The sequence below is a fragment of the Drosophila mojavensis genome, unplaced genomic scaffold (assembly GCF_018153725.1).
Source record: "Drosophila mojavensis isolate 15081-1352.22 unplaced genomic scaffold, ASM1815372v1 contig_49, whole genome shotgun sequence".
Lineage (NCBI taxonomy): Eukaryota > Metazoa > Arthropoda > Insecta > Diptera > Drosophilidae > Drosophila > Drosophila mojavensis.
Window position 1 is genome coordinate 99,249 of NW_025318872.1, and position 24,159 is coordinate 123,407.

The 24,159-nt window shown below is 38.7% G+C and overlaps 3 protein-coding genes across 9 annotated transcripts; 1 reads left to right on the top strand and 2 right to left on the bottom strand.

Moving 5' to 3' along the window:
- The first annotated feature begins 1,085 nt into the window (after positions 1-1,085).
- LOC26528459 lies at positions 1,086-5,356 on the top strand. Of its 7 annotated transcripts, none has more exons than XR_006357354.1 (4): positions 1,086-1,452; positions 2,367-2,901; positions 3,528-3,934; positions 5,003-5,351. XR_006357354.1 is itself a non-coding variant. In XM_044009255.1 (3 exons), the coding sequence occupies exons 2-3, from the start codon at positions 2,581-2,583 to the stop codon at positions 5,078-5,080; spliced, it is 399 nt and encodes a 132-aa protein (XP_043865190.1). In that variant the 5' UTR covers positions 1,086-1,452; positions 2,367-2,580; the 3' UTR covers positions 5,081-5,349. The 7 variants fall into 7 exon arrangements, 3 of the variants coding, with proteins under 3 accessions (XP_043865190.1, XP_032585012.2, XP_043865189.1); XR_006357353.1 differs by lacking the exon at positions 3,528-3,934 and having other exon boundaries at positions 1,086-1,174; positions 1,406-1,452; positions 5,003-5,348; XR_006357355.1 differs by lacking the exon at positions 3,528-3,934 and having other exon boundaries at positions 1,086-1,174; positions 1,409-1,452; positions 5,003-5,348.
- A 1,348-nt stretch (positions 5,357-6,704) lies between these two features.
- LOC6577778 lies at positions 6,705-8,986 on the bottom strand. The gene is made up of 2 exons (XM_002003681.4): positions 8,035-8,986; positions 6,705-7,970 (listed from the first exon to the last, which is right to left on the bottom strand). The coding sequence occupies exons 1-2, from the start codon at positions 8,639-8,641 to the stop codon at positions 6,865-6,867; spliced, it is 1,713 nt and encodes a 570-aa protein (XP_002003717.3). The 5' UTR covers positions 8,642-8,986; the 3' UTR covers positions 6,705-6,864.
- A 7,238-nt stretch (positions 8,987-16,224) lies between these two features.
- LOC116804738 lies at positions 16,225-22,492 on the bottom strand. The gene is made up of 2 exons (XM_044009202.1): positions 18,464-22,492; positions 16,225-18,415 (listed from the first exon to the last, which is right to left on the bottom strand). Exons 1-2 carry the CDS (start codon positions 21,810-21,812, stop codon positions 16,458-16,460), a joined length of 5,307 nt encoding a protein of 1,768 aa, XP_043865137.1. The 5' UTR covers positions 21,813-22,492; the 3' UTR covers positions 16,225-16,457.
- Positions 22,493-24,159: the final 1,667 nt, after the last annotated feature.

The window sequence follows — 24,159 nt, forward strand, 5'->3', positions numbered from 1 at the left end:
AATCCACTTGTTGCTCAGGGAAGAATATATGCAGCGAAAGATTTAGCTTAACTTGACAGAAGAAGTTTCATTGATTTGGATTGGGAGAGGGGACTTATACTGGGGGCAATATAAATACTTGCATAAACATAAATATAATATAAAACTGACTTATATTTGAGCTAAAATCAACATCAACTTGAAATATATTTAGTTATTCTTATGTTAAGTTGAAGCAGAAAGTCGCAAGCAAAGTAAATACAAATGAGCTTGAAATATGAAAACTACTTTTATTCCATAAATACATATACTTATATATACATACCTATATATACACAGATATCCACAGACATATATATCTATATCAAATTCAGTTTTTACTGCGTCATAACAAAAATCAACAAAAATTTGCAATTTAAGCTACTGGTTGAAACTTTGGCCTTTAGCTTGCTCCAAGTTTAGCTCAGCAATTTCCCAAATGACCTCACAAAATGTTTGCCCCACAGTTACGAGAGCTTCTGTGAGTGTGTGTGTGCGGTTGTGTGGGTGTTAAAGACTCTTGACCTCAAGTCAAAGTGAGCACTCTAGACAAAAAAAAAAAAAAAAAAATGCGAATTGATTTCGCTAATTTGCTGTGTGAACTTTTGTGACTCAGACATTTTATGCATTTATATATAGATTTGGAGTCCAGATAAGCCAACCACATGATAATTCTGCTAAATAATTGCCCATATTTCACAAAAACAAAACAACATTTGGGAATACAGCTGTGTGGCCAGCCAGAATCTGTTTTGTGGCATTCCCCAAAGACTCGCAGCCAAGATGTGTTGGCAGAGCCATTAGACATGTGGCCAGCCCACTTTCAGGCAAGGTAACACACACGAGCGTCGACAGTTCAGGCAATGATTGAGCAGCAAAATCATATTAGTCGAACAGCAAACTCATGTTCGGTCTGCAACATGTTGCAAAGGACAGGCTCTGCTTGAGCTGGCTTACTATATGTACTTACATTTTGTTAACAGTGGGCATAACATTTCCCACTATTTAACAGAGGATGTACTCTCCAGCAACAAAAGCTGCCAATTCGAATGTTAAAATTTAGTTCACAGCGGCTGTTTGGTGCGTGATGTTCATAAGGCGCAATCCAATTTTATTGTACTAATTTTTTTCCTAATACGTATATTTGGCAAATAATGTAAATAAATTAATTTGATTAAATTAATTCGATATACCAAAGTGATAATTTGTGTAATGTTTTCTCACAAATATTCTAAAATAATACATTAAAAAAATTGAATTTCGTTTTCTTTGATTGATGTCCTATGAAAATTTGGGGATTGTTAAGACATAGTTAATAAATGATTATTGAGGACATTTTTTACATACTTCATAAAAAATGAATTTTCTTTATTTATATATTCTTTAGCAGTCATAAAGAAATAATCGTGCACATGTTCCTGCACACTGGGTTATGTAAGTATGCAGCTGTCTCCTGTCATAAATATTACTCATACGCACCGTAAACTTGAACTTGAATGAACTGCAGATGGCTATATTTCACTGAATATAAAGTGAATGTTAATGTTTATTTTTTACGATTATTACAATATCAAGTTCGTCAAGAAATGGATGCCATTGAGCAAAGTTCAAGGTTAATATAGAAAACACACTCATTTTCTATTCATATAATTTCATTTAATTTGCCATTTCGACGGTAATATGTCCATACTAATATTAATGTTATTAATATTAGTAGTAATTAATAATAATTTTAATTTAAACTTGGCAAAACTTCGGTACCTTCGTCTCTTATAGTGTTTGGGTTTGGCAAGTCAGGAAACAAGCTCTTAACTAGTAGAGATTTGAAAAACATAAAGTTTTATTGCAAGCAAAAACATTATTATTTTTTTTTTTTTTAAGAATAAGAATAATAAATTACTAATGAGAAGTATATATTATTAGTCATAAAACTTAACAAAATTCATACTGTTTTGGTTAGAGATAAAAGGCTTATGCTCATCTCAGATTGATTATATTTTATTTCACTATTCAACTGTTTCGGCTTTTTGTCAGCTGATCATTTACGACTGCTGTCAGCCAGTTTTATTTACCGTAACTATCACTTTTATTGTCAATAAAACTATTCTATTTGCAAAGAGAGCAGCGTGTTTAGTTTACGACTCTCAAGTTAATTTGCTATTACTGAAATTATTATTTCTTTATTGTTCTTACACTTAAGTTGAGTATTTTATGTATATTGGTATATATCTGAACCTCTCAACACTCACCCATTTGATCGATTGCATACAATGTGAATTTGATGACAAGTCAATGAATCATAATAAATGCCTCACATTCTCACCATCTAACTATTCATTCTTTTTTAGCGCACGTATCTCGGGTGACGTGATGGTTACACATTCTCCGGCGACTACAGCCTGTCACCTGTTCAGTCCGTGTCTGTGCGTTAATCAAACACAGCGCAATCCATTTGTAAGCAGCTACAGTCGCTCCTTACTCACACACACACACAGACACACACACACACACACACACACACATGACAGCGCATCACGAGCGCCAGCAGCCCGAACGTGACATATGGCGATGAACTTTTATGCCAGTAAGATATCAGACGCAGCCCACGGCACGCGTTGCCAGCAATCCGTGCTGCAAAAGTCGCGCGGTCAACGGGATCGTGGCAGACACACACATACATATGCATATCGGCAGCATATGCCTTGCCATCTGTGCAATTTAGACAGCACTGAGGCCGGAGCTAAAGAGCCAGCTCAAACTGCTGACTTAAACATTCTCACGCCCAGCGACGACAGTCTGGAGCAGGCCATTAGGCAAGGAAATGAATTAGGTCGAAGAGTGGAGCAGCTGAATGAACACGATTTGAAATCAGAGCTACAGCAGGTGCGTCGATTAGCAGTGTAAATAAGCAATGTCATGCAATATATAAATAAATACGTTTATTTATATATTTCTATTTGCACATTATTTTACGCTATAACTTACAATATATTTTGAAACAAATTTGGAAATTTGAACATTTCAGAGTCAAATTATAGACAAGCATATATTTTCTATATACAGATCCTTCACTCTAAAACTACTTATATATTATTTAAATAAATATTCTGAATCTCTTTCATAATAATATACATAATAGAAGAGCTTTTCTACTGCACTGAAATCATTCACTGTGCTGTTCAATAATTTAGATAAGGTAATTCATAACAAATATCGCAGCGGCTTTTGGCAATCAATTTTGTTTAATCAACTGAATAAATGAACAAACGCAAGCATGAAAAGAGTAAAAATTTATAGAAAATAAAATAATACAAATATTTTTTAGAACAAAAATGTTCACATTAGAATAATATGTAATGAGTTGAGATGTGATAATTTTATCATTTATAAATAATTTAGAGCTTCGAGTTGAATGCATTGAGTATTCTTTTAAAGAGATCTCCGGTTGTCTATAGAGAAAATAATAAATATATTTATATTAACTGAAACACTATTATATTTCTGTTCAGCTACCATTTGGGTCGAAGGTCACACGTCCACAAATCCCCATCGGCCGCCTGGGGCAAGGTAACAAACAAATAAGACACACAAATTGATAGGATTAGACGGCAAGAAGCGGCCCGTAGTCAAGCACAAGTCTGATGAGTGGAAGGAACACAAGTCCTAAGGCTAATGGTAGATAGCTTATGAGGCTAGACAGCCAAAACTAATGGAGTCCCTATTTGGACAAATGACTAGCCATTCGGCTATCTTCTTACTGTTGATGATGTCTTCAAGTTTTGCTTGATTTGCAGAAATTTCTGTACTCATTTGTATTGTGGTCACGCTTATTGCTGTTACCACATATTATTGGAGTGTGTAATTGAGAGCAAGAGTTAAAAACAAATATTAGCTGCGCTATTAAAAGATTATCGTGGTAAGCATAACCCTGATATGACTCAACATCTAAAGCCTATTGTAGCCTGGTAGTACTTGAATCGTTCAGCCAATCAATGTGGAGACTCGTTATAATGGAGTAGACTATATTGAGAGATGCTGCGATTCTCAATTTGAAATCGCAGTGCTTAAAATAGCAAATTACTTTTTTTTAATAAATTAACTTAGCTGGCCAAACAGGTGAAGCTCTACTTTACTTTGCACCTATCCAATTTTCAATTAACCCATTCATCTTTCTCTTTCTCTCACTCTCTGTCTCTCTCTTTCTCTCACTCTCTGTCTCTCTCTCTCTCTCTCTCTCTCTCTCTCTCTCTCTCTCTCTCTCTCTCTCTGTCTGTCTCTCTCTCTTTCACTTTGTTTGCATACCATACCATCTAAATATTGTGCAGACTGAAAATAAAAATTCGACTAGAGAAGCTTAGGAAATGCAGCAGCAAGATCTTAAACTCTTGCTCAAAATATGTATACAAATATATGTACATACTTATGTATGTATATATTTATATGTATATGTGTATACACATATATATACAAGAATTGACTAGCAGCTATGCTAACAATGCTGTCACAGTCCACTTTAACACTGAAAGAGTTGAGCCACGCAGAATGGTCAGACTCCCAAGAGAAACTTGAAAATGTATCCGAATTGGTCGGGCACGTTGACGTCTGTTTGCATGCAATGAGATGCTGCAGGTGAGCTGCTGCTAGGCCACGACTGTCTGACTGTATGCCGTGTCGCCTCGTCCAGGTAACACAGGTCAGCCATGCGCCGAGCTAAAATAAACATGACGAACGACTTACTAGACCCAGTGGATTCCATTAAAATTTCCATGTATAGTACATATGTTAAATATGCTGCTCTACGTGATGCCAAAAGGCTGTTCTCTCCAGCTGACTGCCGTCGTTCAACGGACTCGGCGGTCACGTGAGCAGCTTGTTAAAAACTTTGCCAAGTCACGTGTTGGAGATATTGCATTTCGACAATGTCTAACTAACTTCCGCCTGTTTGTGCTCATAATCAAACATTTGCCATTATATTTATTTGCAGTGCTGGAGAATTGAGCAGCACAGCAAGACAGCGAAGCTGCGCCGAGGCGTGTGTTGGCATTATCTGCTGCCTTGTTGACAACAGCAATTGGTCAGTAACAGGGCAATATTGAAGAAGTTGCTAGAGGCGCCAACCAGAGATGTAGTGAAAGTCTAAATAAGTTTACTAGATTTTAAATTCCTTATAGGTAGAGTAAGCAAAGAAGTTCCTTACGTCAGTCGTGAGTTTTGACTACGTTAATAAGCAAGTCTAGTTTTAATCTTAATATATACCCTTAAAAAATATTCAATACTCCAGTACAAATCTATGCACAGCAAAAGCAATCGAGAAAATATTTCATAAATACAATTTATTAAAAAATAAAAATCACAAATTGTAATAGAATTAAATAAATAAGTAAATCGAAAATGTAATAATTTAAGTTGATCTTAAAAATCTTTAAAAAAAAAAAAAAAAAAAAAATAAATAAATAAATAAATAAATAAACTAAAATAAAATAAATAAAAATAAAAAATAAATAAAATAAAAATAATAATTTAAAAAAATAAAATAAAATAACTAAATGAAAGAAATGGCTATGCAATAAAAATTGTTTATTATGTTAATTTATATTAACTAACTTAATATAATAAACAATTTTTATACCATTAAATTTATGGAATATATATTGGCAATACTTCAAATAAAAAAATCTTAGTTGAACAAGTTTAGTTGAATATTTTCTGTGCTCTTAATATTTAATTATGAAAGTTATAAACTAAAACTAAGTTAAATAATTGTTTGCTTATTTAATTGTGATGCAGCATGGATATTTATGGAATAGGCAGAACGTTCTCTTGAATGCAGCATCAGCAACAGCAGAGTCACTGCAGTAGCAGCAGCAACACCAGCAGAGTCCCATCATCGAAGTATCAACACAAATATGGATAATATATGAACCATCCATCCTATTAAAAGCTAACAGCAAAGTGCCCATCGCGCGAGAGGCATGTTGACGTCGATGAGCCGCCTTGGAGCAGTTCGCCCAAGGACAAGTGCGATATGAATGCGAGTGCAATATGCAATGCGAGTGCAAGGGGCGGCCTCTTCTGATTGCAGTGCCGAGCAGCAGCAGACTAATGCAGTATCAATAAGAACAACAACAACAACAACGACAAACCCATCAGTGAAACATGATTGGGTCTCAGCCATGGCCATGTGTGGCGGATATTGTGAAATTGGCACTGGCCAAGCGCGAAAACTGTTTTGCCGTTGGTGAGTTATCCTTATGCCGTGCACTTGGATCGAGCCCAGGCAGCTCTCGTGTCATGTGCATAAATTAATATAAATCAAATTCATGCGACTTTCACATCAGTTTCATTTAATTTAATTGACCAGAGTGTGGTCAATAAAAATAAAATTAATCGTGTGCAAATAATTAAAGCTCTTGTTCCATTTTCAATGATATGCATACAATAAATAAGAAATTTATTTTCATTCGCTGGCTGTGTGGCAAATGCAAATTAATTCACTTAAATTTTGATAGTGCACATATTTATTGAGTGTGATATAAATATTGACGAGTAATCAACTGAATGGATCAATGAAAATATAAATAAATAAAAGTAATAACAAAAGTAAATAAATAATAATGTACAGAAAATCATTCATATATACATATTTTATCATATGTATGTATATTTTGAAATTTGTATAACAAATATATAAGTAAAATGTTTATTTCAATAAGCACAAAAGTGAAATACTGACACTTGAAAATTCGAATCGCTTTTCTCCTTTTATTAACAAGCTCCGACAACTGCAAAGCGTTCACAGCACACCCAGTTTGTTGAAATATATTTAGGAAGGTAGCAATTAGGCATTTATTTCACATTATAGCGGAATTCGAACGGGAACTGTTTCGCGAGCCGCTTCCGAAATTGTCTTGCAAGTGTTACTTTCCTGACAAAATCCTTTTTAGAGCAGCAATTGAGTGGCACGAAATACTTGTACGGTACGAACTGGGTTTCTGCCATGTACTTCTTAGCATCGTCGTGCAGAAAATTAAGGAACTTTAGGAACATCTTAAAGCTGAGTTTTGAGAATCGACAGCAATCGGGGGCGTGATGGTGGGGAATGCCTGGACAGAAGCCCCATTTCCGATCGAAGTCTTTTATCAGCATGATACGCATTATCAAAGGGTCATCGGCTAGCTCCGGATCTTTCCTCTTGGCAAACATTGCATGACTAGCACAAAGACCTCTCCATAACAGGGCTCGAATCGTGTGGCTTTCGCCCACCTTCCGGATTATCTCATTCTCCGGCTTGTGGAGAATGGAGCGGTGCAGCCAAGGCGATATCATACAATAACGCACACTGGCCATGACCTGCTCCATATATTGTTGTCGCTCCTCCCAGTTGTGCCCTAGCCAGTACACGGCTGCAAAGAACACTTCGTCCTCACTGTTCACGCATAGCGAGTCCATTTTGAGCAAATATGCTACCTCGCCCGCTTCCATAGCGAGAAACTCCTCAGATGCGACCAGCGGCAGGAACAACTTTTGTATTCGGTTCATAAATATGGCCATCAAATCGCTGCATCCCAAACGATGACATATCTGGTATGCTCTGAATGCTTCCTGTTCCCAGACGCCCCCCTCGCCGCCATTATGAATCGAAAGTGAGTGCCAGTACAGCTCCAACAGGTAGCGCACATTCAGATACTTAGCCATGTGGTACATCTCAACAAAGTCATGGCCGAGTATCAACGCTGGGCTTTCGCTAACCATCCAATTGTACATGTGGGCCAGCAGAATCATCGAGACCTTGTTAGCGGGAAATTCCAGGGACCAACTCTTGTAATCCTCAAAGCCTTTCAAGTAGTGGAAAAACACATACCGATCCACATGCATGAAAAGCTTGCCAACTTTCACTTGCAAGGTGCTAAACCAGAAGTTGCGGGATGAAATCACGTACACCTCCGGACCATCTATAATAAATGTGTCATATAATATGTATAGAATATATATTGATAACGCTCATATTTAGTCTACCAAGCTCTCGATCCTCTACATTGGATAGGTACTGGGCTACAGAAATATTCGATTCTAATCGCTGTTGGTGAGCGCAATCGTTGAGCTCTACGTTCGTTATGTCCCCCATCGCGTCAACGGCTTTAGCGACCTCCACCATCTCCTGCTGTAGCGGCTCCAGCAGCCCGGCCTTGGCATGTTCTTGGGCGGCACTAGAGAACAGACTTGACCAAACGATCACTGGAACACTCGGAAATAGTTTGTGTGGATCGGCAGAGTTTAAATAAAGCTCATGCTGGTCTGGAGTGCTAGGAGGGGATTCGTCGTCGGAGCAGTAGGGCTCCCTTGGCTCTGGCAGACATATGCCAAATGATTCAGGTGTCCTATTCAAATGTGGTTCCTCGATCAGACTCCTTTTCCAATCAGCGACCAGCTTCAAGTATTTTTTATTAAGCTCTTCGCTCAATGTTGACGAGCGAGTTCGCAGAGTCTCATCGCCTTTGACAACTGCATTTCTCCTGATTGTGACCATTTGCATTCTACGATGACCAGATCTCCTATAAAGCCTATAGCCACTAAAGCCATGTCTGCTCGGCACTTTGAATGCTGTTCTAGACTTGCTTGCCATCTCCGCTAGATATCAAATTCTAGTGGTTTTAGGCTAACTGAATTTCCGATATGATTTTAGTCTCATTTATTAGATTACAAATCGACGCCAACTGAACTTTAAATATATATATATCGATTTTCTCATCTATGTGATAGACCAAAAGCGATCGACCTAAATAAATAGGAAATAGAAGAGAGTAGCTAAGTGAGCTCGATTGTCTTAAATTGAGTCATAGAACCAGCCCCACTTGAAATTCCCCCATCAAGTATTTGCCTAAAGCTAAGATAAATTTATAAATTATTTCGAGAGCACACAAATGCCACAGACATGGAAATTCCCAAGCTGACTGAGATGTAAGGCTATGCAAGTATGTATACAAATTAAATTTAGCTAATATGCAGACATGTGTATGTATGTATGCATATATGTAAATATGTTTTGCTCATTAGGCACATGCGTTGCTTTACGGCAATCTAAGTAACGATTAGTAAGCCAACCAAACGGATGACCCATTCATTAGTTATGCATCTTGTGCGTCCTTGTGTCCTAATTTGCAGGAGCAAATGTGCATTTGGTATTCGTTGAATGTTGGGCGGGAATTCTAGATTTGCAAAATGCTAACTACCCAACAATGTAATGCAGCTAACTGCCACTTAGCTGCTGGTATGCCGGAGTAGCAGCACCTGCAAGACTGGCAGTCCAGATTGTGTTTGTCTGTGTGCCGCTGTGATAATAGCTGTCAACAGAGTGTCCTGCTACGCTGGCTGGCAGACAGTCCAGACAGTCGGATCAGGTAACGGGAATTGCTGTGCAGCTGGAAAACACCTGCCATGAGTCAGGCTTACGCTTAGATATGTAACAAACTACATTCTATTTAAGGTGCAAAAACAATTTACTTCTGATACCCTGAGACAATAGAAATATGGCTCTATTGAATTTATTGATATATATGTAACAGAGATGTTGGGGATATACCGTAGAGTCCGGTTACAACGAAAATTCTTGTTCGCAGACAAACTTTTATGAGCGAATTTTTACGGTTATAGCGTCTTCCGGCTATAATGACGGTCCCTGGAGCGTCGCTATAAACAGATTCTACTGTACTTAATCAAGAGAAATAGTTCACGTCAGCGTAGAGCACATCCATCAATGGCATACGATTTGTAGACTTTAATTTGCCACCTCAATTGTTAAAACTTTTTTCTAACTGTGCATTCAACTAAATTCAATATATAAAAGCTAAAAAATCATATGAAACGATGGTGTATTCCACTTCCAGGATGTCTACCTCGCCATAATCAGTATCTCACAGTCTACTAGGCTACTCCCATCTGCAGCACTTTACTTCTTTTTACGGTAACATCCCCATCTCTGTAAATGAGCTTCGCCTGGCGAAGAAGATAAATAGCATTGACTGTTTTGTATCCATACCTGTCTCGTCGCTTTCCGGTTTGAAATATGATACAAAATACTTTAAAATGTGATTGTCTGTCAATTGCTTCGCCCCAGACTTTTTGGCAGAAACAAAAAGCAAAAAAATAAAAATAAAAATTGTTGTAAATTGATGATGATACATTATACAGCCAGTCTGAGCCTCAACCTTAAGTATGTGAAACAAAAAAACAAAATTACATATATTTCTTTTCTTTTATCAGATTTCATGAAGGACTGGAATATGCCTGAAAAATTGATGTATGACTAAAAAATAAAATAAAATTATATTTAGTATATATTATAAATTAAATTATTATTTGTGTAGTTATTTATTATTCTTTATATATTGTAGTAAACTTACTTGAGCTTACATAAAATCAAATAATCCCAATGCAGTTTAAATTGATTTTCAGCATTTCACAGATGAACTGCTCAGGGCACATGAGTTATGATTGTGCGCAAATCTATTTGCCAAACGTAGCAATATTTTCGCAGCATCATATATCATTTTTATGTGTCTACAGTAACGGTAAAATGTTTATTTAATTGCGAGCAAACGGAAAAAAAATCATAAAAACTGAAAAAAAAAAAAAAAAAAAATGTGGCAAAACTATAAAAAAAGGGAAAGAAAATAGTTTTAGAAAATTCTGCAGAAAAATACAAAAATCAGGTAAAATATGATTTGTGACTTGCAATTTTTACTGCATGATAAATTTGGCGGAAAAATATCTGTAATAAATATAGAATGGAATTTCAGAAAATGGGAATCTTTGTAAATATAGATAGATATACATTTAAGCATCTAAAAAAATGCATGAAATCCATGTTGGAATTGAAATAAATATATATAGTATAGAAACCGGTAATCTATACCCGCAAATATCATTAAGCTACTTTCATCGATTCATACCTTGCACAAGAGATTCAGATTCAGAGTTCAATTAACGTAAGTTAAAGAAAACATCATTGACCTTTGCCGATGTATTATAGGGCAAGTAAAGTCAAACCAATAAATAATATAGAGATAATTATGATTACCCCATATGCAGGCTCTATCTGAGCTTAACTAGCAAGCCATTCATGCCTTTCTGTGCATAATTCGTGTGTCAAACTTTGTCCTGCGAGTTGCCTGCAAATTGCTGTGGCTTTTGCAGCTGGCGCTCCTGAGAGGACCTGAACAAGCAGCACCTGATAAATATTCAGATTTGCATGCTAATGAATGGTGCGAATCCGCAAGGTTTTGCGTTAAGTTTTGAATTTATTCCATTGCATCAACAATCAGATCATATGGAGACAAATGTATACAGACATGCGAAGCTCATATGCTATAAGCTATTCTCTATAAATTATAGTTATTTTGCTTAATTTTGTATAAATTTAAATGTTAAATTCAAGAACTTAAATTTGTATAATAATTACAGAGAAAATTTCTCTCTTAGCATTTTTAAAGTCGAAAGAAAAACGAAAATTTCTTTTAGTTAGTTTTTCAATTTTGGCGAAAACTTAGTTGTTGCCTCGTCTCTTATTCCGTAACTGGAACCATTTTGGCGACGATTGCGTTAATTTACTCCCATCACGTAGACATTTAACATAAATCAGCCTTTGCGCTGCCAGCGAAATGACGTCAGTTGCTTTGGGGCTTAACTTTGTTCAACTTTCGTATATGCTTGAAATAAAGTTTGGGAACTGCCGGTGCAAATTGCAGAGCGATTACCATGGCAGAATAGACTTGGCATTTGTCTCTTAGATTATTTTTGCACATCAGTTTTAAGTCGACTTTAAAAGCGCAGCGACTTCAATTGGCTTATATCTCAAGGAGCTGCAGAGCTAGTTGGGACTGTAAAGGCAAATTTGTTTAAATATTCTGTTCACTTCAAGGCTGCAATCAATGCAAGGAAATATCTACGCTCGATTAGCAGCGTATTTAATTGAATCTTCTGTGAATAGCGACAAAAGGAAAATCGAATAGAAAAATCTACAAAAATGGAGCAAGGCAATCCGAACAAAGAGCGGAATTTAATTAGAGGATAATTGAATAGCGAATCAACGAGTCAAATGAATTAATCATTGTCCATTTAATCAGCCGAGCCACATCTTAATTGAAGGCCATTGAAGGAATTCAAGCATCATGCTGGTGCACCTTTGAGAAATGAATGTGCACATCTTAAGGCTCTCCTTTTCGCTTTTCTTTTTGCTGCCAGCTGTAATGAAAACATAACAGAAGCAGAAACTATTCGCATGGAAATGGAAAACGCTGGCAACTGATTGATGTTCGATTGATTATTTTGCATTGCTTCGCTGGCATTTCTGGTTCGATTAACACATGAATGAATATGTAATACAAAACAGATTTAATTTGGTGATGTTTTCAAAGCAGACCATAATGAAAGCTGTAATAAAAATGTGTTCTTATCGCATTAGTAGTCGACAAAGGCTTTACGCATGCCTAGGCGAATAATGTACACGCGGTTGATCGGTTGATCGCGAACTCTGCATGGCCGTTTACAGTATCCATTGTTTCTCTTTATCCACTGACAAATCAAAGCGATCCTGTCCGAATGGCGTAAATATCTATCTCGCTCGCGCACAGCAACATTCAAGACTACGTTCAGCGACACATACCTTTGTCTCTTTCTCTCACATGCAGCTAAGCGCACATTCACTCGGATAACAATTATACAACAGCAACATGCATGCGTTCAGCTTCACACTAATACTATTGCAGTAGTAGCAGCCAATCACGATAAATTAAGCAGAATTAGAAGACTTGGAAGAAACTAACAGAGTGTTAAGTTTGCCGAGACAACAGAGGAATGTTATTTTATATAAAAAGCTGCCCTATTTTTCTCACACACACATACATACATATAATTCTATTATAACTTACGTATACTCTTATTTATCAAAAATGTTCTCAATGGCGGACAATACTTGAGGAATGCCTTAATACAAAATATTTATGGAGTTGGTAATAAATAATGTGAAATATTTAAATAACCATGGCGATAGACAGTGCAACAATGGCAGAGCTTAACGCAGTCCTACTAACGAGCCGCAGTGCCGGCTTTCAATTGCGAACGAACGGTCAAAAAGAGGCTGCACGGCAATTAATTTGTTTACACTCGAAATAGACATATGAAAAACGGTTTCATTTGTGGCGTACAAAAGCTTCTCATGTGCATTGTTCTTTGAGTGCCGAACTTAATCAGAATGTTCTTCTCACGACTCTTGCGTGAATTTTAATTAAAAGCACAAAAAATTCTGATAAATATTGTGGAGCAGGATGTATGAAAAATGGGTTTTCGTATGTTAATAAAGATTTTTGCATAAAAATTATTTACTTTGTCTATGGTATGCAAACTCTTAAACAAAATTTGTGTGACTTGCAAAATTTGTACTGAACATTTTACATATTGACGAATTTTATATCGTAAAAAAACCTTTTTAAGACATATTTTTAATTGCTGCTTAATTGCACTTATTATCCTTCAATATTTAACTGCTTCAGGGACTCTTTTCCATTAATTGCCCATTGAGCGAGCAAGTCGCAGCCGCCTCTCATTGATGAAAATCTGTAGTCTTATTGCTTTTGCCTGTTCGGCATCGAACTCAATCCATTATAGCTGACTGACTACATTAAAATGCATGACGCATCAAGTATCGAACGAGTATTATCGCCGTGCATCGATTTAAGCAGAACTTATCAGCTGTTCAACAAACTGCAGTGCAGGCGCTGCCCGGCGTGATGATACCCATTGACAGCTGCAAGGGGAACCGCTTAGCCTGCAAAGAACCAATGTGCTGACAGTTTCGTAATTGTTTATCAAGTCAACTATTTCGTCATTCATTCGCTTCGCCACTTTGGGTTGCATTCATTTGAATTCCACTCGAAATGTAGTCAAGCGTTTTACGAGTTTACCTTGCGACTGTAGCCGAGGTAAACTGGGGCTAACCAACCATAGAGCAGGTGAGGAAAGGGTGACAGGAAGCAGCTTATAATTGGCTGATTGTCAACCCCTCAGACAGTGGCAAGTGGTTCACTGGTTTGCCTTCTTCTGCTAATGTTGCGGTTAAACTTCTTTTGTGTTGTCAGCGACAAAGTTTTCGGAGCGCAAACTCAATTTAATGGCCATTTGGAGTGTACGAATTTTTTTTTTTTTTTTTTTTTTTTTTTTTTTTGACAAACGGAGAGAGAACAGAGACAGAGTTTAGTTTCGAGCTACATTCATGGTAGTATAATTGCTTTATTTATACTTTATTTAGTAATTATAATACAATTAAAGTCGATTTAAAATTATTGTAAATAATATTGAGATATTACTTAATGTCAACACAAATCACATCAAACCAGAATAAATTACTTTGAGACGATGATTTAAATGCACTCAAAGTATTTATAATATATCCAAGTCATTATGAAAAGCAGGAAGACGGTAAAAATAGCCAGGAAATGTAAATAACCGGAAATTAATAAATTTATAATTTTGTATGGCATACAAATTGAACAATGATTCAATGCTGATATAGAGAACTCTGCAATAGTTCGAGTTGTAGAGAAAGAAAAGAAGTGAAATCAAGTAAATATTTTGCTTTGAATACACAACTTCCAACTCCTATTCTCTACTTTTACTTTTGACTTTCCTTTTGTCATTTCTGTGCCATATGAAGGCAATGTCTGTCTACCTTTTGTTTTGAGCTTAGGAGGGAACTTAACTTGCTGCATGCGTGCTTCAGCTCTGCAGACACAACTTAGTAGTGTTGTGTGTTGAGAGCCCTAAACTAAGACCTAATATACGTAAACATAATAAAAAGAGACAATATTGTAACTGACCCCGAATAGTTATGCTTGAGTGGACAATAACATGTATATATTACTCTTTGAATCGTCAGAGTTTGTGCTCCTATGAAATAGTAACAATTGCCTAAAAACACATATCTCTGCTTATTTACTTGGGTACCGTTTGATTATCCGCTTATGGGCCTGCTATTTTATAGAGTTTTTTAATCATCAAATATTCTTCAATTAAAAGAGTTCAAATACTAAAATGTATAGCACCGTACGCTCAATTCTTTCTGCAGAACTATCAAAGCTTTTGAAAATATATAGAGAGCATTTTGAATAGCCAAACAAAGGCTAAAAATCGTTATGTTTTGTATCAAAATATTTGACATTTTCTTTTTTTCGGGTCCATGAATGTGGCGGGTCCGGTACGGCACGTGTTTGATATTATTCAACAGTTCTGTGGGCTCGACATTCGATTATTTATTTTTATCACGTACAATGGCGCCCAATAACCGCAGATGCCCTCCACTGGGACTTTGTGTAAACAACAAAATAGGTTGAATACATTTAAGGTTTATGAACCTGCAAATTTAAATTTGATATTGTGAAATTCGCTAGAAAATTATGCTTCCTGCTTCGCCCATTGCGTATTTTAATTTATGCAATTTATTTCCGTCTTCTCATTCAATTAGCATATTTTACACTTTAAGAAGTGAATTGATTAATAAGCTTGAATACAAATTTAATGTTGGTGTTGCCAATATTGTTTATTCGAATTTTTTGTGGCTTTCTAAAGATTTTTAACTGATTGAAAATAACAAAATTTCTTGAATTAGTTCATGAAAGATTTTCGCTATATAATTATAAATATTTCAGAAATATATTTTTATAGTTCAGTTAGTTTACTAAAAGCAGCAAAGTGAATGTATGTATTGTATTTATCTAAAACTCTAAATAACATGTCACTGTCAAAGTCTTCAGCGAATTTGCAATTCACTTTAAAATGTATGAAGAGAAGTTCATTGAGAAAATATTTATGCAACCGCATAGCATTGAGGCGAAAGTAAAGTTTTGACCGTAAACTATTTGTGGTTTCGTTTGCAGTTTACGTTCTGCTGGCATTTGTCTTAAGTTTGGATAAACTTTCATGTCGAGAAGACAGTTTTGAGTTCGTCTGTTGCTTGAAACACACTGATTCATAAGAAACAACGCACCTCGAAAAGAAAAACTGTGTAAACATCTGGTTTTCTGGACAAGACGTCTTGAAAATAAGTTTTTCAGCATCAATAAATCTCAAAGTTTTTGGCGAAAAATAAAAATCTGTTTGTGAATGGCTGAAATGTGGATATCTGGATGGATGGATGTGAATAAGGATGCGAGGTGATGAATAATTAAACATTTCTTTATTTTATATGAACTATAACAGCCAATTGCTGGTACGCTCAACTTGTCCGTTCGTTTGCTTACTGAATACTAACATAAGTTTATCGACTTAACCGATAATTGATCTCGATGCGGCTCTTCATTCGCCGATAATAATGAAAGCTACAAATTATACTAAAAAATGACAAATATGCTAAAAAATGATAAATGTGCAAAAAAATGACAAATGGTTCCTCAACATCCCGGCCCCCCCTGAAACTCCGTTTCAGAATGTGGTAGAGCTGCTATCTTCGTGATGGGTCGTATAATCTCTCCAGAAACGACCTTGAGTTTAACTGCCCGTACTAATCCATCCTCTCCTGGGTACACTTCGATTACGCGTCCTAAGTTCCATGTTGCTGGAGGCGTATGCGAATCCTTGATGAGTACAATGTCTCCAAGGGATATGTTAGGCATCTTGGTAGACCATTTGGGTCGTTGCTGCAATGCCGTTAAGTATTCCTGCTGCCAACGCTTCCAAAATCCTTGAAGCATTGCCTGAGTATGTTGCCAATATCCCAAGCGATTGGTTGGTACCTCTGCGTAGCTCCCATCTGGAACTGCAGTGTACGTCCGTCCGATCAAAAAATGTGCTGGTGACAAGAATCCAATTTCTGTGTCCGAACTTGCGCATAATGGACGGGAGTTCACGACTGCTTCTATTTGTGTAAGCAGAGTGCGCATCTGTTCAAATGTAATCACTGTATTTCCGATCACTCGTCGCAAGTGTAGCTTCACGGAACGTACAGCAGACTCCCATTTTCCACCCCAATGTGGAGTATATGGTGGAATGAAATTCCACTTGATGCTTTGCTCCGCCAACTTCCTCGCTACCACTTCATTATGCTCGCGTGAAGTATGTAGTTGTGACATCTCATTTAATGTGCGCTTAGCACCGACGAAGTTACGTCCATTGTCGCTGTACATCTCGGCAGGCTTCCCACGGCGGGCCATAAAACGTCTGAGGGCTGCCAGAAAGGTGTCTGTGCTTAGGTCAGTTGCCAATTCTAGATGAAGTGATGATGTCACCATGCATACAAAGAGACAAATGTAGCCCTTCTCCTTACGCGGGTTGCGTCCCTTGTGTACCTTTAGCAAGATAGGTCCAGCATAATCGACTCCAGTGTGTTCGAATGTAAAGGCCTGCCGCACGCGAGTGGCAGGTAAGTTAGCCATAAGCTGTTGTGTAGTATGATGACGCTGCTTGAAACAGTTTAGACATCCATGCGTGATTCGTCGGATGAGGTTTCTGGATCCAAGTATCCAGAACTTCTGACGAATTATAGCAAACATTGCCGAAACTCCAGGATGAAGGTTGAACTGATGCTCATGCTTCACTAACAGCTCAACTAGTCGATGATGGTTAGGCAGTACAATTGGGTGTTTGGCGTCTCTAGATAGGTAAGAGTTTTCTAAGCGTCCTCCAACTCGAATAAGGCCATCCTGGTCAACAAATGGAGCTAGCTTGCTCAACTTGGAACGGTGCTGCAGCGGTTGCTTCTTCAACAAGCGCTGCCGATCAACATCAAATGCGTTTTGTGCTTGCACTAGACAAAACTTTCGTGCTGCGTCAATTTCATGGAACGTCAAGGCTGCTGAATGAAGTGAGTTTCTTGATCGGACGCGATGTACAAAGCGCCGGACGTATGCGATGATTCGAATCAGTCGCAGCCATGATGATACTCTAGTAAGTAAAGCATCAAAGGGGGACGATGCCATGTCCTCCGTTACCGTCAGAATATTGGCCTTGAATTCCGCTTCTGCTGCTGGCGGCACGATAGAACAGCAGAATTTTGATCGTCGAAGCATCTCCAAATACTCCTGGGAATCATGTAGCCAGGACGGTCCCTTCCACCATAAGTCAAATTTAAGAAGGTCACCGGCGAGCATTCCTCGGGATGCACAATCTGCAGGATTTTCCTTGGTACTCACATGCCTCCAAGCGTCCCGTGGGATTGTCTCAAGTATTTCTGCCGTACGATTGGCTACGAACATCTTCAATTTACAGGGTTGATTTGACAGCCAGGACAATACGATTGTAGAATCGCACCATGCATATACCTTCACTTCCTTCTTGCCCAAACTAGCTTGAATTGCCTTAACAAGTCTAGTCAGCAGTAGAGCTCCACACAGTTCGAGGCGTGGCAGCGTTGCTAGTTTTAAAGGTGCGACGCGAGTCTTAGCAGCAACAAGATATACTCCTATAGAGCCGTCACTATACTCAACTCTGCTGTAGACGACCGCAGAGTATGCCTTAAGCGAAGCGTCTGAGAATGCATGTAACTCGATGTGATCCATGTGACTGTCTATGAAGCGAGGTATCTTGAGCTGTTGTAGCGACGAAATGTCCTTGCGATACATCTGCCAAGAGTGCGCCTGTTTCATCGGAAGTTCAGAGTCCCAATCCAAATCAAGCAACCAAAGTTCTTGCAGTAGAATCTTGAATTGGACTACCACTGGTGCCAAAATGCCCAGAGGATCAAAAATGTGTGCTACATCGGATAGCACTTGTCGCTTTGTGCAGCTTGCAGTTTCCGATAATACAATGTTGTATGCAAGGTTGTCTTCTCCAGGATCCCAATGTAGTCCTAGTACCTTTGATGTTGCTGTTGACATGTTGACTCTATCACCTTGCGCGGTGCATAGTCGTGTGCTATTTGAGATCCATTTTCCCAATTCCAGTTGCGCATGTGACATGAGTGCAACCAGCTCAGTTTGAATGTCAATAAGTTCTTCCTCTGTCATGGCTCCTGTTAATACATCGTCCACGTAGAAATCCTCAAGTAATATCTTAGCTGCTCTAGGAAACTCATTCTCGTGGTCCTTGGCAAGTTGTTCTAACACCCGGACTGCGAGGAATGGCGCAGACGCAGTCCCGTATGTAACTGTGCAGAGTCTGAAGTGTTTCAATGGTGCTGACGGATGTTCTCTCCATAATATTCGTTGAAAGTCCTGATGTTTAGATGCAACCAAAATTTGTCTAAACATCTTCACAATATCAGCCGAAAATACAAACTTGTGCATTCGAAACCTCATGCATACGTTGAAGAGATTGCGTTGTATACATGGACCAATATGAAGCGCATCGTTTAGAGACCGACCATCTTGGTCTTGAAATGAGCCATCAAATACCACACGCAGCTTTGCCCCTAGCACTGGATGGTGCGGCATGTAGAAAACCTTCTTCGAAGTGGCGTCTTCTTCTGCATCCACCTCCTTCATGTGATCCAGTTGTATGTACTCCCTCATGAATTGCACATACTTCGATCGTAAAGCTGCATCCCTCATTAAACGACGCTCAACTGCCAAGAAGCGAGACTTGGCTCCATGATAGGTGTCTGCAAACTCTGGGTTCCCTTGCTTGAATGGTAGCTCGACGATGTATCTCCCTTCGGCATTACGGGAGTGTGTTTGGACGAAATGAGTCTCCACTAACTCATCTTCTTTATTGGCAGACGTGAACGATGGAAGTTCTTCCAGTTCCCAAAACCGTTGCAACAATGTGTTGATGTCCATGGTAGCTAGGAGTGACGTAGTTGTGGTTGTACACGCTCCTGCCACTGATGTGATGATCCATCCAAATATTGAATCAATAGCAATTGTGTTCCCCTGAAGATTACACAGCTTATCTCCAGTAAGAACCGTCCAAATGTGATCGTTACCAAGCAAAATGTCGATTGAAGCGTTGGTATTAAATGCGGCGTCTGCCAGGGTGTGGCCGCTAAACATAGAGAGGTCTGCTGCATTTATAGTTTCTCTCATCAGTGTCGAAGTAATGTTTCCAAGCACGTGTGCCTTGACCACAAGAGATGCATCTGACACTCGCGACTTGATATGTAGTGAACAGAGCCCTCTTGTTGTTTCTGCCTTGATTGATGATATTCCAGATATAGAGATGCGAGAGTGTGAACGGGCCAGACCCAATGTCTGGATACACCGTTCCGAAACGTAGGACAACTCCGAGCCGCAGTCCAACAATATGCGGCAAACAACGTCTTGTCCTCGAGAATTGCGCACATACACCTGCGCCGTTGGCAGTGTACTTCTCATATTTGCACCCTTGCCACCTTTTGAAGTATTAACGGCGTTCGTCAGTGCTACTACTGTGCTAGCACCTGGTGCCTCATTTGAATCATCCTGCTGATGTTGCTGTGGGTCATCTTTGTCCTTAGTGTTACGTTGGTCGAAGTGCAAGAGTGAGTGATGTCGGCGCTTGCAATGCTTACAAGATGACTTCGATGTGCAAGCGCTCGCTCCATGGCCAAGTCTCAAACAATTAAAGCACATGTGTTTGGACTTTGCAAAGGCATATCGCTGCTGAATAGATAAATCCAAAAACTGTGTACATGCCATCAATGCGTGTTCCTTGTTGCACTTTGCACAGCGCTCTGAAGTGGCGAGTAGCGCATGTGCGTTCCTGGTACCTCTGTCCTGTCTAGGCTTGCTGCTTGTCGTAGTTGCAGATTGACTGAGCTCCAGCCGATCACAACGTGCATCCAGGAACTTGAGCAACTGCGTTATCGTAGGATTTGCTATATCTTGACTCTTTTCGTACCATTCACGACGTGTGGTGTCATCAACCTTTGCCATGAGCAAGTAAATCAGCCAACAATCCCGATCCGTTTGTCCAGAAGCGTCTAATGCCCGAATTACGGTACCAGCTTCGTTTGTTCGCGATCGAAGCGATGCTGGGTTTTGATCCGCAACCTTGGGCAGTCCAGTAAATGTATCCAGCAACACGTTTACCAAATAGCGAGGCTTCTCGTACCGATCAACTAATGAATTCCAAGCTATTTCATAGTTGGCATCGGCTAAGGGCAGATGCTGAATAAGTTTCGCAGCTTCTCCTTTTAAACAAGATTTTAAGTGATGATACTTCTGGATATTCGTCAACGTTGTCTTGCTGTGAACGGCACTGTCGAATAGACCCTTAAATGCGTGCCATTCCTTATAATCTCCATCAAATGGTGTGATATGAATCCGTGGCAGTTCCCAATCCTTCACTGATGGTCCTGCGCCTTGCTGTGAGCCTGACGGTGACTCGTTATCCACCTGCCGTGGTAGCAGTCGTTGCATTAAGGCCTCCATAGTCTCCATTTGCATCTGCTGCATTTGTTGCATTTGCATCTGAGACTGTTGCTGTAATTGTTGTATTTGTATATGAGACTGTTGCTGTATTTGTTGTAAAATGCCTTGGATGGGCGAATTATCTACTTCCCCATGTACATTAGATGTGGTATTGGCTTCTTCCAGTTTGTGGGGTTTGTACTCAGCGTGCAGTGTCTTAAGAAGAGCACACGCTCGTTCAAAGCGCTCCTCATATACATTGTTGTCACTTGCTGGATCCACATATCCCTGCACATCTTCATATTTATAAAGTTCGTCACCAAGGTTGAGAAACTGCTTCCAAGCTTGAACCAGCGTGTCCAATTTTGTATCAATATCGTAGAAGGTGCAGCCCTCAGGTGGATGCTCCGCATATCCAGAAATACGAGTAATTGTTGCCTTCAATCTACCTCTGGCTCCCAGTAAAGTCCGTAGATTTTCCATTGTAGCTTGCTGCGTTGCCAGCAGTCAATCCAAGTTGTCCAAAATAGCCAGGTATTAAATTAATGTGATGAAATTGCTGCGTCTCTAGCAGCCGAACAAACCATTAAGACAAATCACCGCACTTTTCCAATAGTGCGTACTGCGTATTACGTATGATGCCAAATATCGATACGTAATTCCAAGAATTTGCAATTGCTGCGTCTCCAGCAGCAAAAACACGACAAGACAAAACACGTCACTTTTCCAATAGTGCGTGCTGTTTATTACGTATGATGCCAAATATCGATACGTAATTTCAAGAATTTGCAATTGCTGCGTCTCCAGCAGCAAAAACAATACAAGACAAAACACGTCACTTTTCCAATAGTGCGTGCTGTTTCCAACAACTCCAAGTGAGCATTCAGTAGCAATGCCCAACGGATCCGGCTCGAAGGACCAAATTTATGATGAATAATTAAACATTTCTTTATTTCATATGAACTATAACAGCCAATTGCTGGTACGCTCAACTTGTCCGTTCGTTTGCTTACTGAATACTAACATAAGTTTATCGACTTAACCGATAATTGATCTCGATGCGGCTCTTCATTCGCCGATAATAATGAAAGCTACAAATTATACTAAAAAATGACAAATATGCTAAAAAATGATAAATGTGCAAAAAAATGACAAATGGTTCCTCAACACGAGGTATATTTATAAAAAAGTATTTGTTGGTAAATAAAAATATTGTCAAGTTGTTAGAGCCTTGCTTAAAAAATAAAAATACGTTGGTTTACTGAACGGATGAATTATAACATTTATAACATTTCCAAGGTGGCATTCAGTTCATACCCCCTAACCCCTGGGGTTAATCGCTAAAAATGGTTTACAGTAATGGCTGAGGCCTATGAAAAATTGCTGAAAAATCTATTTTTATTTATATTAATTGCTTATACGAAATATATGTATATAACTAAACTACACCCACCTTGTAGATTCCATAAATAATGCTAAAAGTTTGTGCTTTACATCTATTAAAACTGCTTAGTTCAGATATGCGGAGACCTTGTGGCTTACGGCTCGTCGAGTCAAGTCAAGTGCTGCTTGTAGTTCGAGCTGAAATAGTTCATTACGCCAATTAGAAAAGAGGCATCTCGAGAGCTCTTCGCATGCTTGTCCGTCTGCTGCGCAGTAAAGCCTTTTATATCTATTTAATCAATCAAGTGCTTAAGACAAGTTGCCCAAGGGCTGAAAGCTTGTTAATATCTGACTTCGCTGGGTCTGCGCTTATAGAAATGTTTGTGATTTAGCAAGGATTAGCTCTTCTTAATAATTGCTGAGACACTTTAAAGGCCAATTCATTTTGTGCTTGAAAATCAAGAGACCACACCAGAAATCATTTACCCAACTACTGCCAGAGGCGACCGCAATCGAAATAGTTTTTGTGACACACACATCGACTTAATTAATTGCATTTGTAGAGCGCTCTGCCTAGATGTTGTCACGGCTGTTGTATGACTTTATGCCAGAGCTTCGCACATCAGCCCTATTAAATTAGCGATAATCTCGGAATTTGCTCACAACGAATATATTATTTTTGCACTGGAGCCTGGAGCTAGGTAGCAGTAGTCCTGTTTACTCCTGTGCACATGTAGATAGTAATAATGGGAGTGGCTTATGAAGCAGGCAGCAGGCAGCAGTAAGGCAGCTTTTGGCAGTCCTCCAAGAGACTTAGGCGTGTACATAAATATTTATCAGCAACTAAATTTAGACGTTAAACTACACAGTAATGCATTTATAATATTTGTAAAATTTATATTGCACAAATTACAGTTTAGTCACAAATGAAATACGCACACAACTAGAGATTTTACATGCATATAAAAAATAGTAAAAAGTGCGAAAAAATTATTCTACGCTAAATTACACTCAGCGACATAGCGTGCTCTGAGGGACATGTTGCCGGCTGATAAATTATGGATGAAAAACGAATTTGTTAGAGTTGTTTCATGCTCGCACACACACACACATATAGATATATTCTTATAGTCGCCTGTGTGAGTTTATTTATGGGCGCATTGAAGTCGGTATATTGAAGAAGGAATAACTATGACAGTTACAGCGGGTGAGAACTGTTTGGTGTCTAGACGGCACAGATAATCCATAGCTCGCCTAGTTCATTTTGAATTTTTTCCGTTTGATTGTCTCTCGGCCTGGTGGAGCTCAGTCAGCCAGCCCTGATGGCTGAGCACTAATAAAACGCATTGCTTACGAGCAGCGTCAACTCGGTCAACTACATTTCGTATGGGCCATCAAAATGATTTAGTGTGAATATGGCTATGCAAAAGAAGTGAAGTATGGTAAA

Bases quoted from the DNA above. Each gene is read 5' to 3' on its own strand.
- LOC26528459 (XM_032729121.2), top strand. From the start codon at position 2,581: ATGGCGATGAACTTTTATGCCAGTAAGATATCAGACGCAGCCCACGGC. The intron at 2,902-3,527 runs GTGCGTCGATTA...ATTTCTGTTCAG, and splicing joins TGAAATCAGAGCTACAGCAG to CTACCATTTGGGTCGAAGGT.
- LOC6577778 (XM_002003681.4), bottom strand. From the start codon at position 8,641: ATGGCAAGCAAGTCTAGAACAGCATTCAAAGTGCCGAGCAGACATGGC. The intron at 7,971-8,034 runs GTAGACTAAATA...CATTTATTATAG, and splicing joins TGTAGAGGATCGAGAGCTTG to ATGGTCCGGAGGTGTACGTG.
- LOC116804738 (XM_044009202.1), bottom strand. From the start codon at position 21,812: ATGGAAAATCTACGGACTTTACTGGGAGCCAGAGGTAGATTGAAGGCA. The intron at 18,416-18,463 runs GAGTATATCTTG...CTTTAAAACTAG, and splicing joins GTATAGTGACGGCTCTATAG to CAACGCTGCCACGCCTCGAA.